We start from the raw sequence: 18778 nt of genomic DNA, 5'->3' as shown, positions 1-18778 counted from the left end.
TCAAAAAAAAAAAAAAAAGAAAAGAAAGAAAGAAATGGAGACTGGTAATGAGGTGGCCCAGTGTGGTATAGTGCTTGCTGTTCAGTCTGTCGACCTAAGTTCAATCCCACGGAACCACATGGTAGGAGAGAACCTGTTCTTGCAAGTTGTCCTCTGACCTCAACACATCTGCTGTGGAACACAGATACACACACACACACACACACACACACACACACACACACACACACACAAGTAAAAACTTCCAATAAATCTCAAAGAGTGTTTATCTGGAAAGGAATTACATAAAAGACTAACTTTACTATAGGAATTCAAATATTTGCATGAGAAATTAAATGTATAATTTTTAAAATATACACCTAAATATGTATAAAATATGCCTCTCAAAAACAAAAACTACAATGTTAAAAATATCTGTTGTATTTGGTGTCAATATTGATAAATGTGTTTTATAAAAATGTTTCTGTATTTGTCATAAGAAGAATTTGGCTAAAAGAGTGCTTTGTTACTGAAAAATAACATGTCATTTGATATGACTACACACTAATGTAGATAAAAATATATTCTTTGTTGAACAAAAGTAGGCTATACAGCAGTAAATGAACAAAGTGAGTTAAAAGAGTACCTGAATTTGGGAAGGGAGAAATGAGGAAGGGGACTGGAGGAGTTAAAAAGGATAGAACAAGGGGTGAATTTGATCAACAAATATATGAAATCTTCAAACAATAAATACAAAATTTAGATATGGGCAAATAAAAATAATTTCTCAAAATTAAGAACAAAATGTTTCATTATAAAAATAATTTATCAAAATCAAGAGCAAAATGTTTCAATGTGTATATAATTTAATAGTATTCTAGAAGATTTAGGTGATAGAATATGTAAAAAGTAAGAAATACAGTTTTTATTTTCATATCTTCTGTTTAAATTTTTGAACTAGAAATTTTAAAATCATTTAATAAAACTAACAACATGAATTGATATTATAATAACTATATTGGCATTTTAGACTGATGTCAGGCAGCTGCTGTTTAGTTTAAAAGAGGCTGATCCCAATGGAGCCTTGGACCACTGTCCTGTCATCCACAATGATTCCTTTACACAATTAGAGATTTCTATTACTTTAAAAGGATTTCGTTGTCTCACATAATTGTAGCTAAATTGAGTGTGTGTGCATGTATGTGTGTGTGTACTTTCAAGAGAAAAATACAGAAATATGAACATTTTTATTTCAATTGTACATACCAAAATAGAAGTAAGATAGTCTTTATGAAATTTATGTTGAATATAGTTGTTACAGAAAGGACGCACACTCTCATTCGTAAACAGTAAATTTATATTAGAGTTTAGAAATATGCTTCTGATACACTTCAGAAGGAACATGGACAACTGGCAAAAGTACAAAAGTGTCTGAAATGCATGAACGCTTCCATGTCCACCTCTAAGTTAAAGATTCCGGTGGGGGGGGGGGGTAATATAACTCTTTAATGAGAAAAATAAGTTAGTCTCTATTTTCCATCCTGTGCTAAAATAAGTTCTGAAGTGATTAAAGCTGAAATATAAAACTGAACATGTAGACAAAATGATCAAAACATAAGGAATGCCTGCTACATCCATGATAGGAATAGTTATTAAAAGAAAAAAAAACTGCTGTCATGGTTAGACTTGATGGCTGTTCAGATAGTATATTACAAATAACCAATAGCAAAACATGTAAGAATAAAACCTATTACATTAAATGCAGTGACTCAAACCAGGGATGTTGATGCCCATGTGCAATTCCAGTATTTGGGAGATAGAGACAAGAGAATCAGGAGTTCAAGGCTATATAAGGGGTTTGAGGCCAGTTTGAGCTACAGATCCTGTATCAAACGACAGAATGAAAACAAAACCCAAAACATTAAGGAGCAAGCAAAACAAGGCTCTCAGATTGTTACAATAGACAATAAAGTTGGTGTGCTTGCAGAAAAGTAGAAATGCTTATGAATCACATGAACACATAAAAAAAGCCATGTATAGTTTAAAGTAACTTGGAAAAAATGAGACAAAGGTTATTTTACTTTGTTCTTTTGGATCATGTACTTGCATGAGGACGTTGGTGAAGAAATAGTTGTGAGTAGCATCCAGTATGTACATATGTAAATATGTACGTGTGGGTACAAGATAACATGTGGAAAAAAATAAGGAAAGGAGATAGAAGATGATATAGAAGGATGGAATGCAGATAATGGGTACAAGTCACAAAGGAGGATATAAAGTTAATGGTTTTTCTAGTTCTAAATCTGTTATGGATTTTTTTCTTTTTTGGTGGTGGGTAACTGCATTGATATATTTGACAGTGAAAGTGTAAAATCTAAATGTGAGATCCTACTGTTTTGGGTTTTTGTTTGTTTGTTTTTGTTTTTGCACAGGGAACTCACAGAGACCTTTTTCCCCCTGCCCTAACTCAAACAGGTTGTGCCACTAGGCCCATCTTCCTTAGGTTTTAATTTGCAAGTTCTCTACAGTAGAGTTTTAGTTATGAAACAGAACTAGTTATGAAGTGGGGGCTTTCATAACTGTTTGACAAAAGGAAAAGTTTAAGGAAAATATGAAATATCATATCAATATCATGAAATAAAACATATTTAAGTATTTTTTATCATAAAATTAGGATTTTAAAGAATTTGTTTATTTTCTTTAAATATCTAGATTGCAGTATCACAATATCAGGTTTATATTATTTATGACCCACATCTATATTCATCCACCTATGTTATGATGTGTTAGAATTAAATATGTAAATTTCCCAAGGATTTTCCTCTGCACTAGCATTTTAATAGTTTTGCTTAATATTTTAATGATTTTGTCTTTCAAGACTTAAAAATAGTTATAAAATTAATTTATTAAAGTTATAACAGGAAATAAATAAAACTTTGAAGTTAAGCTACATAATTTGTTTATATGTTTAAATAATTATATCAGATATAGAAGTACTAATATTAATCCACCCATTGTTTAGTAGGAGTCACACATATGTATTCTAACAACATCATATACTAAAATGGAAATATTTTCTCATGTAATTAATCATTGTGTTTCAATGAAGTTTAAGAAGAAAATTCAGTGAGAATATAAACAGATATTATAATAATCCTAGTCCATCTTTGTATCCAGTGGTTGATCATACACACATTCCTGAGGAAAATGTTATGCTCCAGGTGAAGGGAAATATAACGGAATACTGATTTAAAGTGATGCTTACCACATGTCATTTGAAAAGAGACACAACACTTGTGACCAGGGATGTTTAATTTTTATTTGAATTGCAAATGTGCAAATTTTATATTCCTTTGCCTTTCAAGTTCTAATTTGGGATCTAATTATGTTTTCATTTTTTAAAAAATAACAATTAAAAGGAAAATAAATTTAGATTTTAGTAGCAAAGTGTCACAAGATGGACAGGAAAAAAATGAGGCCAGGAAAATAAGGTTGAGGCAAATAGTGCTAAGAGGGTGTTCTATGTGGTTTAGAATTTGCGGTAGGAATAGCTGTCATTTAATTGCTACCTGTGAGTACACTAGGATCAAAGGCGTCATGGGAGGCACAGGCCTGGGACAATCACTCCATCACTGTACACATGGTGGCAGAGTTACCCTAAAAAAAGGAAACCAAAAGACTCAGAGAGCCTGACTAAAGGAAGGCCAGCTAGAGGGTCATAGTGTCTCTAGGAGAAAATACTAGTAGGCAGCCTGCTAAATAGTTTGTATAAGCATAGGAGTGATAGAATAAGTTAAATGAAGTCTAGCTGAAACTTCTTAAAGAGAATGACATTTGGACAGTCATTTCCCAGGTCTGAGCCAGTTTACTGACCTAAAAGCCACATAGAATGAACATCAGAGCCACTTGAGGAAGAACACTGCTACCCTCCCCAAAATTCATATTATTTAACTGCCTGTTTTTCCTCAAGACATTTGTAAAAGGATCTGCCAGAACTTATCAAGGTGACTGTGTTGAGAAATAATCAGTGATCAGACCATTGGTTATTCTTGAATATGATCTCTGATGGTAATTGCTGGAAATCTAGGATGCAGGAACAATGTGACTTCCAGAGTGAGGAATCAGGAGCTGATGTCCTTCTAACAGTGTGTCCCTTATCACATTACATGATTATGACCCTAGTTAAAGAACACCAGATTAAAATATCATGAGGACATCCCCATATTGGGGTGATTCAGCATGTTCAATCTTCCAGCAAAGCAGTTGTTAAACCTACTAAAATTAACATATTTTTTTTTCTTATCCTCCCTTCTTCTTTCCCTCCCTCCTTCTTCCTTCCTTCCATTATTCCTTCTTTTCTTCTTTCCTAACAAGTATCTCATGATCACAGACTGACCTCAAATTCATAAACAGCTACAGATGACTTTGAACTTCTGATTCCCTGCTTCCTCCTCTGGTGTACTGTGCTAAACCTGTCTGCTTCTGGAGATGATTGATCGAGGGCTTTGTGCACTAGGTGAGCACTCTACCAATGGGGCTCCTTTCTCAGCCCATAAAGTTATTTTATTTATGTACTATGTCTATGTTCTATTTATATTTGTTAAGGACCCTGACTGCTGGTCCTTAATACTTTGCCCCTTAGTTAATAACATTCATTGTTACATATTCCTTGAGAAAAGCTAAAAGTATGTGTTACTTTACTTTATACTACATAAGATTTATGGGACAAAAGTAAAAATGAGGTAATGGATGTTTCTATAAAAGAACTTGGGTTATAGTCAATAAATATAAATATCCACAAGTATGAAATCTGACATACATGTGTATCATTTATAGAGATGGGTACAGGGTGGATAGATAACATAGATACATAGATAGCCATGTTCCACATATCAGTGTTTCAGTCACCAAAGGACTATTTATATAAGGAATACTCTACAGCAATAAATTTCTTTCTGAAAATGAAGCTACCCTAGTTTGTCTTCACACGCACTGTCATATTTACACCATGATCTAGATTTTCATTAGGAAACACTTCTCAGCACTTCATTTCTTGCTCCTTGTGCATGATGTGAACCCTACATTAAATTCTTACTTGTCTGTGTAAGAGGTCAAGTTAACCGAAATCTTACTGACATTATGTAGATACATACTACAGAAATATCACAACTTCTTTAAATTAGTAAGTATTTAAACCACAAGCTATATCCTATATTTTGCCGAAAACTCCCATATTGGGGATACAAACATATGGAGGAGCTAGAAGTACTTTTGGTTTTTTTGAAAAAAAAAATGAACTGAGCATCAACAGTTGATGAGACTTGGGATTTAGAGTCATGTTTCTAACACATTTCTTTTTTATGGCTAGTACCAATAAAAGAATTATGAATATTGCTTTCTTAGGAAGGTGAATAAAAGTCTTAACCAATGTGATATTTTAAAAATCTTAAAGTATCTGTTGAGTTTTGTTTTGTGGCCAGGCCCTCTGAATGGGTAAGACAGTTGATTGGCTTGATCTGTTTGGGAGGCATTCAGGCTGTGGGACTGGGTCCTGTGCTCATTGCATGAGTTGGCTGTTTGAAACCTGGGGCCTATGCAGGGTCGCTTGGCTCGGCCTGGAGGGAGGGGACTGGACCTGCCTGGACTGAGTCTACCAGGTTGATCTCAGTCCTTGGGGGAGGCTTTGCCCTGGAGGAGGTGGGAATGGGGGGTGGGCTGGGGGGTAGGGTGGGGGGAAGGTGAGGGGGGCGGGAGGGGGGAGAACAAGGGAATCCGTGGCTGATATGTAGAACTGAATTTTATTGCAAAATTAAAAAAAAGAAAAAAAATCTTAAAGTATTATTAAGTATTACTGTACCTGTACGCAAACTAAATTACAGCTCAGACAGGGCCCAGAAAGATCAGGTTTATTATTCAGGTTAGAAGAAATATAAGCAGAATACTTGCTTCTAAATCATGTACATTATTGGCATCATTATAACTAATAATAACCAGGAAAATAATGCATCCAGATTGGATATTGCATTTTTTAGTAGACAGCAAGGCTTCCACTTAATAATCATTTATATTTACAGTGAAGGAGTGCAGAGTTTTCAAACAGTATCTCATTAATCATGTCAGCCAGTTACTTGGAAAGTTATTATCCCAGTTCAATAGATAGAAAAATTATATCATGGAAAGGTCAGTTACATATTTACTTGTCCAATCTTGGCAAAGCAAGGGGAGTCAGTTTCAAATATGTGACCTCTTTTCACCCTTTGGTCTAACCACTGGACCAGTGTAAGACTGGTCCGTGCAGTAGGTAGCTGTCAACTTAAAATAGTCCATGGCTGACCTCTCTGCTCTTACTTCTACAGATCTATAAACACAGAAAGAAATATCAATTTTTCTTCTATCACATCAACAAAAGAGAAGATGTAGGAATTATTAATTTCAATTTCCTTTTCCTCCTGTCTTTTGTAAATTCTTGTCAATTGTTGGTGCCAAAACTGCACAGATCAAACTGTTTATTAGTGACATCATCATAATCAAATTTAGGATATGAAAAGATGAATTTGAGAGTTTTAATTGAACATGAGTACATTTAACACATTTGTTAAATCAGTAAGGAAGGCAATAAGTCAACTTTTTAACAGTTTTCAACACTTCAAACATGTTGCAGTAATGCTGATTTGAGAAAGAAGAGAGGAATGAGAAAATAAGACATTAAAATATTATTCTTTTTTTATTTTACTTCAATCTGATTCCTCTAATAACTTTCCATTATAAAAACAAGCAAGTAAACAAGATTGTTACTCCTTTAAGGTAAAAGTAGACATTGAAAATGAATTGGTGGCAGTTGCCTTCCCTGAATAATGATAACTGTTGGTATTATGTAAGTAATATTGACATGGTTGAGCTTTCAACTTCAAAATCCCCCTAATGAAATAATGTATAACTCTCTATACTTCTATATGCAATATGTATTTTACTGAGAATCTAAAGAAATATCTCTCTTAAGCAAGTAGTTTATATTCACCTGATTTGAACAAAAACATTTGTCCATCCTTTAATTCAGTGAGATTTGAAGATCCCAAACATTGGAATATTATGTGGAAGTGAGCATTATAAATTTATGTGGAAGTTTTAAAGCTGTAGCTACGTTCTCTTTTCATATGATTATACGGACAAGACAATTAAAGAAAAGCAAAGTAAGAATTAATAAGATGGCCTTTATGTCTAGGGTTAATGAGTATATCTTTGCCACTTGCCCTGACATCTGGAAAAGGAGAGAAGGAAGAAAACTGTGTCAAAGCATAAGAAATGCCACTTACAAGGTGGTAGTAAGCAGTATTCAAATTTCAGACTACTGTGGGACAGAGAAGAACAACCAAAGGACATCAAAGGTACTCCCATGACTTAGAATTCTATTCAATATTTTCCTGTAATACTTAAGGTGAAGAAAAATCCCATAAACTCAGGAAGTTAGTAAAGAACTAGTTATACATATTCAAAAGAAAAATTGGCATTATTCTAATATAGGCATATATATTATGTTTCAGCAACATGTATAAGAGAGTATAAATGTTTAAGTATATATGGATCATTAAAGAGAGTATTTCAGAATTATTTTAATGCTTATATTGAAGAACATTATTTATATCTTACTAAAATATTCCTATGTATAAAATAATGCCATAAAATGAAATCACTGTATTATGTATTGAAAAATTCATTATTTGGGGTTTGTATTCAATGTTTTCCCTTTAGTCATGTTTATAGTTTTTGGATAATATATGTCTAAATAGTTTTTAAATTTACAGTATTTTCATAACTTTTAAAATGGTTTATCAGCTTTGCTGTTACTTCACTTCTAAATTTTATGTTGATATTTTTGGTTGTGAGCCTAGCCTTTAACGGCTGAGCCAGAGGAGGGGACTAGACCTACCTGGACTGAGTCTACCAGGTTGACCTCAGTCTGTGGGGAAGGCTTTGCCCTGGAGGAGATGGGAATGGGGGGGGGCGTTGGGGGGAAGGTGAGGGGGACGGGAGGGGGGAGAACAAGGGAATCCGTGACCGATATGTAGAACTGAATTGTATTGCAAAATAAATTAAAATAAATTAAAAAAAAATTTTATGTTGATAAATACTACAACAGGGCCAATGAGACGCCTCAGTGGGCAAAAGCACTCACACCAAGCCTGAAGACCTGGCCTGATTCCTCCATCCTACATGATAGAAGAAGAGTACCAACTCCTGAAAATCATTATCTGGACTCCACATGTGTATCATTCCATGCACGCATATGCAATATATTTATATATATATAAACATAAGTAAAAGTATTGTTAAAAATAAACATCCTAATGCATATGATGCAATCAAACATCTTTCTTCAAAAGACTAATCTCTCAACTGCAGAATTTATTTAGATTTTATTTCTGTGTAGTGAAACATTATTTTAAACTTTTAGCAGGGTTTTTCTTTTTTTTTTTTTTTTTTTGTTTTTTGAGACAGGGTTTCTCTGTGTAGCTTTGTGCCTTTCCTGGAACTCGAACTCACAGAGATCCGCCTGCCTCTGCCTCCCGAGTGCTGGGATTAAAGGCGTGTGCCACCACCACCACCCCCACCCCCCCGCCTTTAGCAGGGTTTTAAGGGTGAATTGGGTACTATGCAGGAACTACTCATTTGAAAACCAGTGATTCTGATACCATAGAAAATACTGTGATTTTTATCAACCTTCCTCAACCCCTCCTTAATATTTCAATGGCTTATGGAGAGCATGAGAAAAATAGCCTCATAATTTCTCTCCCTTTTAAGAATATTGAGATTTTATTAAACTGACTGGATGAATTATGACTCTTCTAGTACTGTAGAAAGCAATTTTAATTTTTAAAAGGTATTCAACATCACTTCACATATTTCCCTAACCAAAAGAAATACTAACGTTCCATAATCCCTAATGCTTGGTAACACCCAAGGTGCCACACTACCCTTGATTTACTGAATCACAGAACTCCAGAGACATGAGCAGTCAGATGAGTCACCAATGCTGATGTTGCCAAACAACCTCTAAAGCACAGTGTTGTCTATGAAGGCAAATTTGAGGATAGAGATGATATGCTTCATCCAATATAGAAAAAAAATTAGCACTAAGAAAAATAATGGAATTATGTAAGTTAGTGTATTAAATGAAATCTATATATTCTTAAGTCCTTAGAATTCTCAGCTTGGATTCTTAGAGCACAACCCATGCTTCAAACCATGTCTTCAGATTCTGTATCCAGAGAATTCTAGAAAAAAACTGAACCATTTTAGTCAGTTAAAAAAAATCTTTCTTGAATTTGTCATGTCAGATCTTGTTGGCAGCTGTCACTCCTAACAAGTACCAGTTTCAAATTCTAACGAAAACACCATTCACAAAGAGATTTTAATTGGATCAAGTCAGACAATCGATATTTTTAAAAGGCATCATACTTTAAGTGCTTTCAAAATAAGTAGCTACTTGGCAGAATGTAAGATACAAGCACAGGTATATATACCTGGATGTGTGGATGCTCATCATGCCCATGTACGGCATATATATTTTCTCCCAAATGGGAGGATTGTATGACCACTCACCTGAGCAGCCGATTTTTAATAATTCAATGTGCTCTTTATTATTCCTTTTCTCATAGCCAAAGGAATAAAAATAGCTCGGTTTCTCCTGTATGTCTCATCTTTCTGGACTTAATTCTGTACATGACTCCAGAGATTTTACAAAATTTACTGGATTGAAGATTGCTTTGACTTGGGAAATCCTATGATAGTGGAATACAATATGAGTGATAGATCAAAGAAAAAGAATTAGTTAATTCCCTGTCACAATAAAATGCCAATATATCATAGAGATTCAAGTTTGACTTCATTAAATGCTTTTATAAAAATAGATTATGTGATTACTTAAAAACAATATTTCTAACAAACCTTAGTAATTCTAACACCATATTATTTTCATTGATATTGAAAGTAGTCATTAACTCTAATGTAACATATATTTCCCATTTTTTCATATCATCTGTCTTCTACAAATGCATATATATCTATAAAAAGACATATGAATACACTGATGCATACATGTACAATTCTTATATAAACACACATATACACAAATATTGTGCATATGACTGCACAATATATAGCTTCAATTATAATAGTTCACCCTGACATAATTTAATTCATCAAAATAAGAGTTGTATGTTCTACAACTATTTCAGTAAGTGGTTAATGAGACAACGACACTGGCCCAGTTCACCTAAGAACCCTCTTTCAATATGTATTAAAAACTTCCTGTTCTTGGAAATCAATTTAGCAACCTAAAAAAGCCAACTTCTAAAGTGCCAAAAGGAGATAACATTACTTCCTAAGTCAATAGTTTGCACTTGACATAATACCATCAATTATGTCTATACAAATTGTTAGCTGGAGCCTATACCATCTTGCTGCACAGTCATGAGAGACAAGAATAAACTATCTATGTTACATACTTATTTCAAAATGTGTAATTAAAATAACAAAAATATGGAAAATAAACAGTTAAGTTGTCATACATACTGACATTCTCCTTAATGGTAGCACTGTTAGCATTATGGGATGGATGCTTCAAGATAAACTTTTAGGACTTCACATTTTAAGCTCTTTTCATGAAGAATCTTGGAGACTTTTTTCATTGTCTTTCATGCTTCAACAATGGCACTACTTTAAAATGTGAAAGACGAACTAGAAATTATTTCCATTTTCCTTCATTCACATAGGCTAATTTTGTAAATGTCATTATTTCTATCAGTTGAAAAAGAAAACCTTAGAAGAACCATATATTGGAAGGTTTGTTCTTTAATATACCTAGGGGTGAAATGGTATAAAGAATGATGCATATGCAGTCATCATCTCTGTGATATGATTAATGAGAAGAAGTTGCATAAGATTTCACAAGCTAGTTTGGAAAGTAAGGATTGAAGCTGCCTCTGGTTTTAGTAACATCTTCCTAAGTTTTAGGTGAATGTCATCAGCTTTGAGTTCATTTTGTTTAGTCCTTCCAAAGACAGGCAAATTCGATGACTGCTCAATCAAGTACACTGATTTATTCAAGATGGTGACAGATACATGTAAGCTTCTCATACTTATTCCATTAATCATATTCATCACTCACATCTATCTACTGAATTCTTCTTTTATAGATGTGAGAAATTTTTACTGCCTATGCAATTAAAATATTGTCTTTCAATTTATTAGTCTGATATTTGCATATGAATTGTTTAAAGCTGCCCCTTGCAAAGCACACAGGGAAACATATTGAAGATGATATTTTCTGAGTGGCTGCTCACAGTTCCCATCTTATGAGAGAGCATAACAGTTTCATGTTACTATTAACCAGATTAAGTGGGTATTTCAGCTATGTATAGTTTATGACAACTAAATGTATCACAGTTTAGTTGAATGAATCTTCCATTGAATACCTTCTTTTTCAAGGCATTGTCTTAGAAATTTAACAATCACTGCAATGTGTTCTAGTGAAATCCTTACTGCTTTGATAGTTTCTTATGTTTTTTTTTTTAAATCACAAAATGGTATTATAAACATACAAATAATTGTTCAGAATCTATACTGCTAATATTATGAATTATGTAAACAGTGCCAGACTCAAGACAGAATACAGTAATTGCTAAAATATCAATTTGGGAAAATAGTTGCCTCATTTCCTGGCTCTGTTTCATAGAGTACCTTTCTATAAAGGACATTCTCTTAACAGCAGAACATTTTGTGACAAAGAGGAGATGCTGAGGACCTCCCTAATTGTCATTTCCTAATTTAAAAAAAAATCTGTCTATTACTAATATCTAAATATGCTATCCAAAATAAGAGTGATGTCTGCGTTATTGAGATATACTTGTTTCTGAATAAAATGATGCTTTTTTAAAGTTTAACTTACTTAAGTTTTTTTCCTTGGCCCATAGAAGGCAATGTTGGGAAAGATATATAGCCAACCATCTCCCAAGTTCCAGGATGAAGAGTTTTCATCCCTAGTAGCTGCTACTTGACTCAACAGTATCATTACAATGTTTTATATGCTACTTGCTGACCAATGTTTCAATAATCAATCCTGCCAGTTCACTTTCATAGCTACACAGTCCTCTGCTCAGCAAATATGGTATTCTGTGTTTTCAATTACATTTTTATGAGATAAAAGATCTTTTATTTCACATCACAGTAGAGTCCAGGAATTTTGAAAGAAAATATCTGTAATTTCACATCTCTGGAAAAAATTCTAGGACACCTGTTGTCTAGTCCTTCTTTAAAGTCTTTCTTCCTTCTTGGTGAATTTTGAATCAGCATTCTAATCCAGAGAAAATAAATGAATAGACATGGATTTTTAATTAGCTTTCATGGTACCAAACTTTCAAGGAATCAGAGATATGACAAATACCTAGAATAAAATAAAATGAAATTGCATTCTGAACATTCACTTCTAATGCACCAATGTGGGCTTGCAAGAAAAACATCAAGCCTTGTTAGACTTTCATAGAAAGCTTTTATTCTCTTTAAGGGCATTTGCTTATACAGGTTTCTTTGGGGGATTTATTGTTTGGGATTATGTCTTTTATTTTTCAGTGGTACACAAACAAGAAAAAAAAGAGAAAGAGAAAACAAACTCAGCAAAGAACATTTAAAAGAGTCCAAACTGTACTAAGTTTGAGATTATTTCAAATTCACCGCATCATCTGAAAACACTCATTAAAGTCTGCATTTAGGTCTGTGGAAAACTTGGTATGTGTTACCAAACAACAAATTATGTTTCCTAACTGATATAAGTAGCATTAGAAAGAGCACCATCTTTAAACACTCATTAAAACTCACTTTTGAAATTAGGTAATATCATATACTAAAAGAGCAAATTGCCAGAACCAATTTCAATTCGCTAAAATATTCTGGCAACAAAACCTGGTAGTTGGATGTTACACAGTATGATTTTTACCAAGGAAAGACCAACATACATAAGATATAATTCAAGTACAAAATGGAAGTGGGAGATCACTGTTCTATTCATGTAAAGTGTTCTGGTAAGTGATCTTTTAAATTAAATACTCAGGAACTGGACCAAACTTATTTTCATATAAATGAACAGAATCCAACATGAAATCCAGACACGCCTTTGAGGATTCTATGCAAATGAGGAAGACTCTAGCAAAAGTTACACCTTTTTATTCATAAATATTTGCATCACTTAGTTTTGAGTCAGATTGACAAGAGTTCATGTCATTTCTTTTGAGGACGATAGCAAAGGTGACAAGCATACTCTGTGATGCCCATCATTATGTTACTGCCAAGTCATCCACTAGAAGTTGGCCTTCTGTTAGTTACCAGAGGAGCAGGCAAAATATGGAAATCCAGTTTCCTTCCCATAAAACACAAATAGCCAGCACTTAAGGAACCTTTGGAAAGTAATCCATGTCCCAGTAATAAAAATAAAAGGAAAGTAATGACAACAGAAAGAAAGCATCCTTAGAAGATTAATATCATTCTATGCAGTTCTACAGCAGGCCTTGGATATTCTCTATGCTGGCTTAACAATGAAAGACACACATGTGGCATGGCTGTGACTTCCTGGTTGCATGCTTTAATTCAAACTAAAAGTTAACAGTGAAAAAAGTCAAACCTTGGGTCAAATGCTCTTTGGTTTAAGTCTTTACTATCTCCTATCATTTTGGTTTCCTTACTTGAATTTTAAATTAAGCTGGCCCTTCCATCTTCACCCCATTATAAAAGTCAATCACCAAGAACCAGACATAAATTTCAGAATGGTTTTGTTTGTAAGAATTGATGTTTCTAAGTCCAACCCCTTTATACAAACTGTTTTAGGGAAAAAAAAAAAAGATAGGAAAAAAAACAGGTGTTTTAACATAGTATTTTATTACAACTTAATCCCATCCTTGAATGATTTTCTTTCAAGTTTCAACCATTTTTTTTAAAGTAGTCAGTTTCCTGGTGGTTGCAATTTAATTAAGTAACCTTTCACACTGAGCAAAACCCCAAAGCAAAAGGGTCGTTAATCTTTCTAGTGATTAGACACACCGCTAGAGCCTCAAACATTTACCTCTCCTTCCCCGCAGTAGAAATGGTTTTAGGAGGATCACGGTTCATACCTCACACTCCCTGGAGCCAGAGATGGTATATGTGCAGGGACCAGATCCATTAACCGATATATCCATGGTCTCAGAGTTTGTCGGCTTGTAGTCCACGTAGTATTCCTGTAAAGGGGAATTCATTTGTCTCTCTGACTCCCTTGCCTTTTTCCGCCGCCTCTTCATAAGCGAGTGCTGTTGGAGTTGTTTCATACTGGCTGGGTACCTTTTCCAAGACACATAGATCACCAGGAGAATCATGGCTACCGAGAGGAACAGAGCCACACTCCCTGCGATGATTTTGTGAAATGACACGTGCTCGTATTCATGATCCGTCCCTGGAATCTGAAAGCCCGGGGATGGACTCGCTGACTCCAGGGTGGCTGGGATGGCATCAGGTTTGTAGATGGTAGGTTTGGGGATGAACGGGGGCTTCTGGGGAGTTTGAGGTGCCAGGTGTGATCTTTCTGTGTTGACCACCTGGACCTCAGAGCAGATGTTGTAAGTCTCCACAGCATCGCTGACCTTCTCGCCCTGTATGTGCTTAGGCCCTGCGCATATCATGGTACTTTCTTTATTCCCTTTGAAATTCTTCAGCCAGTAGAACAGAGGACAGATGCTCCGACTGCATTCCCACATGTTTCCAGACAAGGTGATGGATATTAAGGATATCCATGCATTCACGGTCTCCTGGGAGACGTTGGTGAGCTTGTTGGAATCCAAATTTAATTTTTGCAAATTGGGGAGGCATTTAAATGTGCCAGGCTCGATCGCTTGGATGTCATTCCCTGATAGATCCAAGGTGTGCAAGGAACTCCAGGTCCATGTTAGGCCTTGGCTCACAGAGCGGATCCGGTTCCACTGCAGGTAAATGGATCGCAGGTTGAAGAGGCGAGGAAAATGCGCAAAGTTGATCTTTGAAAACTGATTGTGCTCCAGATGGAGCTCCTTCAACTTCAGAAGACCAGCAAATGCATTTCGGGATAAGCTTCTGAGACGATTGTAACCCAAATCCAGAAAGTCAAGGTTCCGGCAGTCTTGAAAAACCCTTATGGGCACGGTCTTTAGGGAATTGGATCGCAAGTGCAAAATGATGAGTTTCCGGAGGCCTTTAAACTGCTCAGATTGCAAGGTTTGAAGTTTGTTGTAGGAGAGATCCAGGTTGCGGAGATTGGGGACTGGGTGAAATGTTTTATTGTGCAGATAGGTAATTTTGTTGGAGCTTAGAATTAATTCTTTCAGTCTGCGGATCCCTTGAAAGGCATCTTCATCCACTGAGCTAATGTAATTATGGTCAAGATAAAGCCATATAAGCTGGTTAAGGCCGGCAAACTGATTGGATTTGAGTTTCTGAATGCTGTTGAACCTTAAGGATAAACCTTGTGACCCTCCAGAAATGTTCTCAGGGATGTCTGCAAAGGCGTGAGACTCACAGTACACAATCTTGCCATCGCATCTGCAATTCTTCGGGCAAGCTCTCTGAGCCCCCGTCAGCATAACCAGCAGCAGGGTGGGAAATAGCACCAGAAACACACTCATGCCTTTCAGCTGCGTGATTAGACGGAAACCTACAATGGCAAAGAGAACACAGATGCACACTGTCAAAGAGTCACCATACAGCACTACTGGCACATCGGGATCAGGAGGGTCCGGTCTAGTGTAAGAATGAGATAGTTCATTTAAGAATACATTTCAACACTTAAATCTTTTTTTTTCCTCTAGAAAGCTCCATGCTTGCTTGCCGTTTAGATTTCATTCTTTCTTCCTTCATCTTCATAATATCACAGAGCTGTAGAACTGTGAAAAACCTCTCTGAGTTTCAAGAGTTCTACTCCATTCCAACCCTGAAAAACCCAGGACATTTCTTTTTCCTGAATGCTGACATTTGAATAACAATAACGTTTGGCTGTCACGGTATTGACCCATAGGACTACATTGCATCTTTCAGTACGGTCAGAAACATGACTTAGGAAACCTGGTTCTTGTACCTCTTTCCTAGTTGAGCAAATAGGCTGTGATTTAGCAAAAGAGCTTCCGGGATGCTGTCAAAGTAATCCAAGTTTGCTCTGCCTGAATTACCTACTGACTGCATACAAGGGTTGCAATCGCTGAGACCTGAAAAATGGCATAGGGGTATGCACAGACAGCCCACAAAACATGGTTCATAACAGTGTGAGGTCCCCTCAGTTGGTTAATAAGCATACATTATTGCATACCTTGGCCCCATGCCCAGAGATACACGAGCTAAGATACGTGATCACCCATACCACAGCCATCCCCAGCTCTAGCTAAGACGTCAAATTCTCATTCAAAATGTGCAGAATATAAACTAAGCATGTTATTAGATAGATTGCATGGGTTTTTTCCCTCTATATAATTGCCCTTGCAAATTTGAGAAATAAGCAAGGAAGACCACTATCTTCGCCCCAAGCATCCTGACCTGCTCAAGTCTCTCACTGACTGTTTTTTCATCTCTCCCCTGACTCCATTAACTTCAGAAAGCCTGCAAAGTTGCAATCTATTAGCATTTATGCCGCATTTTCAAGTCATTGCATGTGATGGGACTCCTCTCCACCTTCAACAGTAGGTATATTATTTCTTAATGGGGAAGAGACAGACAGAGAGACAGACAGACAGAGAGAGGGGCTACTGCAGGCTGCAATTTCTTTTCCTCTTTGGTAGTCATCTTTTAACCAAGAGTCAATCAGCCAATATCCTAGCCTAAAAATTCTCCCTCTCTAGAAGAGCTGTCTTTTTTTTTCTTTTGCCTCTTCTTCGTTTATTTATTTACTTATTTATTTAAAATTAACTTGATCTTGCACTCGATCTTCTACTCAGCTACAGACTCATTGAAATACAACCCAGCTCTCCCAGACAGGAGAAAGAGGGAGGGGGGAAAAAAAGAAGCCAGTCACACTCGAAAAAATAAAACTGGCAAATGACTACTGGAAATTTGGAAGCTGTATTCAGGATGCAGCTTCCGAGATCAAACAAGCCTCCGGGGCCACCTCTGATAAAGTAGGGACCCCACCCCTGCACACACACACAGCTAAGTGTTAACAGTGGTCCTGACAGCAACCTGAACACAAGCGTGGCTCATATTATCAGGGAACAGAAGCAAACACGGTATTTATTTCATGCTCCATTCCCAAGCTGTGGGTACGCAGACGCTAGAGACAGTCTTAAAGCTATCCCTCCAGAGTGTGTTTAAGTCCGCGTTATGCATTTATGGATTAAAAAAAAATAACTGCCAAAAGAAAAGGATCTAAAAATATAATAGCAACTCTAGTGAGACAACCGGTAAAGTGGAGGTTGCAGCTTTGTGCCTGTTTCCTGGGCTTTTAGCAGCAAATTCCCAGTTGAGGATGAGGGGTTAGGATCAGCTTTGCTAAGATGAAAACAACAAAAGTTCGCTTACCCATCCTTTGTCATCCAAAAAACGTCTGCCCCCCTCTCTCAGCTTTCTTCTTATTTGGTCTCTCCTGTAGAAATCACCACCACCTTCATGACACAGTGCAGCTGTCTTTCAAACCATTCTCAGCCCGCATGTGAGCCAGTAGCCCCATGTAAACTTCCCCGGAGAGGACAGGCAGGCAGACACACACACAAAAATAATATAGATATACATATACTTAAAAAAAATCAGCAGGGGTGGGATGAAGGGGCAGGAAAGAGGAAGCCGCTCGGGTGCGGGGGTCGGAGGGGGGAGGGCCTCTAGGCTCTGAGGACCATTGTATAATTCACTAGGGACACATTAGCAGTAAATTGGCAATCTGTGAAAAGAGCTACAGCCCATCTCGTAGGTAACCAACTTCTCTGTGGAAAAAGAGAGAGAGAGAGAGAAAGAGAGAAAGAAAGACACGGGAGAAGGGGGAAAAAGAAAAGAAAAGAAAAAAAAAGAAAGAAAGAAAATCCTCAGAATACCTGGCATTCCTTATTGTGCTGGCTTTTGCCATTCCCAGATAAAGCAATTCATCCTCAGGATTTTTCAGTTGTTGAAGCAAGCAGGCCGCCTGTGCTGTGTGAGACCCCAGTTTAAAAGCTATGCGGGCTAGGTTTATCCATTTAGCTGGTCAGGTTGAAAGTGTTTTGTAGCTGTGCTGAGAGGCAGCCCTTGTCTAATTCAGAAGGCTTTCCGGAGACTGATGGTGCTCAGAGCTGGTTGGTGCTAATGCTGGAGTTTGTGATACACTGAGTGCCCTCCGCTGGAGAAAACAGATTGCACATTAAAGACGGGAACAAGTGAGCTTGTCAGGGCTGTGCAGCCTTCTCTGCTCAGAAAGGGAAATTAAAGGCGCAGGATCACTTTTCCCCCCCCTCTCTCCAATAATATAAATTGTGAAAGGTTCCTGTCAGGGTTTATGCTTCACAGCTGCAGCAGATGTTAGCAACTTTCTTGCTCTCTCTCTCTCTCTCTCTCTCTCTCTCTCTCTCTCTCTCTCTCTCTCTCTCTCTCTCTCCCAACGTCTGTGATTAGTAGGTTTTGAAAGTTGTTATGGCCTGAAATGGTTTTCTGTGTGTCACAGATGATATTGTCTCATTTTCAATGACATGAGTAGTTCCTTTTGTATTTATGATTGTTGTTGGTTTGCCTTTATATTTTTTAAGATTGTGACATAAGGAAGATCTCCTACCCAGGAGAGGGCACAACATGGTTGATT

General features: G+C 36.5%; 1 protein-coding gene across 6 annotated transcripts in view; it reads right to left on the bottom strand.

Moving 5' to 3' along the window:
- Positions 1 to 18360, bottom strand: part of Lrrtm4 (leucine rich repeat transmembrane neuronal 4) — a 466704-nt gene extending 448344 nt beyond the window's left edge. Inside the window, exons 1-4 of one of the 6 annotated variants that reach the window (XM_052720211.1) lie at positions 18042 to 18360; positions 17536 to 17688; positions 14139 to 15685; positions 8609 to 12331 (exon numbers count right to left, since the gene is read on the bottom strand). In XM_052720211.1, coding sequence (XP_052576171.1) covers positions 12290 to 12331; positions 14139 to 15685; positions 17536 to 17539 — 1593 coding nt within the window. In that variant the 5' untranslated portion in view covers positions 17540 to 17688; positions 18042 to 18360 and the 3' untranslated portion in view covers positions 8609 to 12289. Of the gene's footprint in view, positions 1 to 8608; positions 12332 to 13180; positions 15686 to 17535; positions 17689 to 18041 lie in introns of those variants that run through there. The other 5 variants (XM_052720212.1, XM_052720213.1, XM_052720209.1 and 2 more) reach the window with 5 other exon arrangements.
- Between the last annotated feature and the right edge of the window lie 418 nt (positions 18361 to 18778).

Source organism: Peromyscus californicus, unplaced genomic scaffold (assembly GCF_007827085.1).
Source record: "Peromyscus californicus insignis strain IS unplaced genomic scaffold, ASM782708v3 Scaffold_6__1_contigs__length_162567912, whole genome shotgun sequence".
Classification (NCBI taxonomy): Eukaryota; Metazoa; Chordata; class Mammalia; order Rodentia; family Cricetidae; genus Peromyscus; species Peromyscus californicus.
The sequence above is the reverse complement of the archived record's forward strand: the minus strand, read 5'-3'. Positions and strand labels throughout refer to the sequence as shown.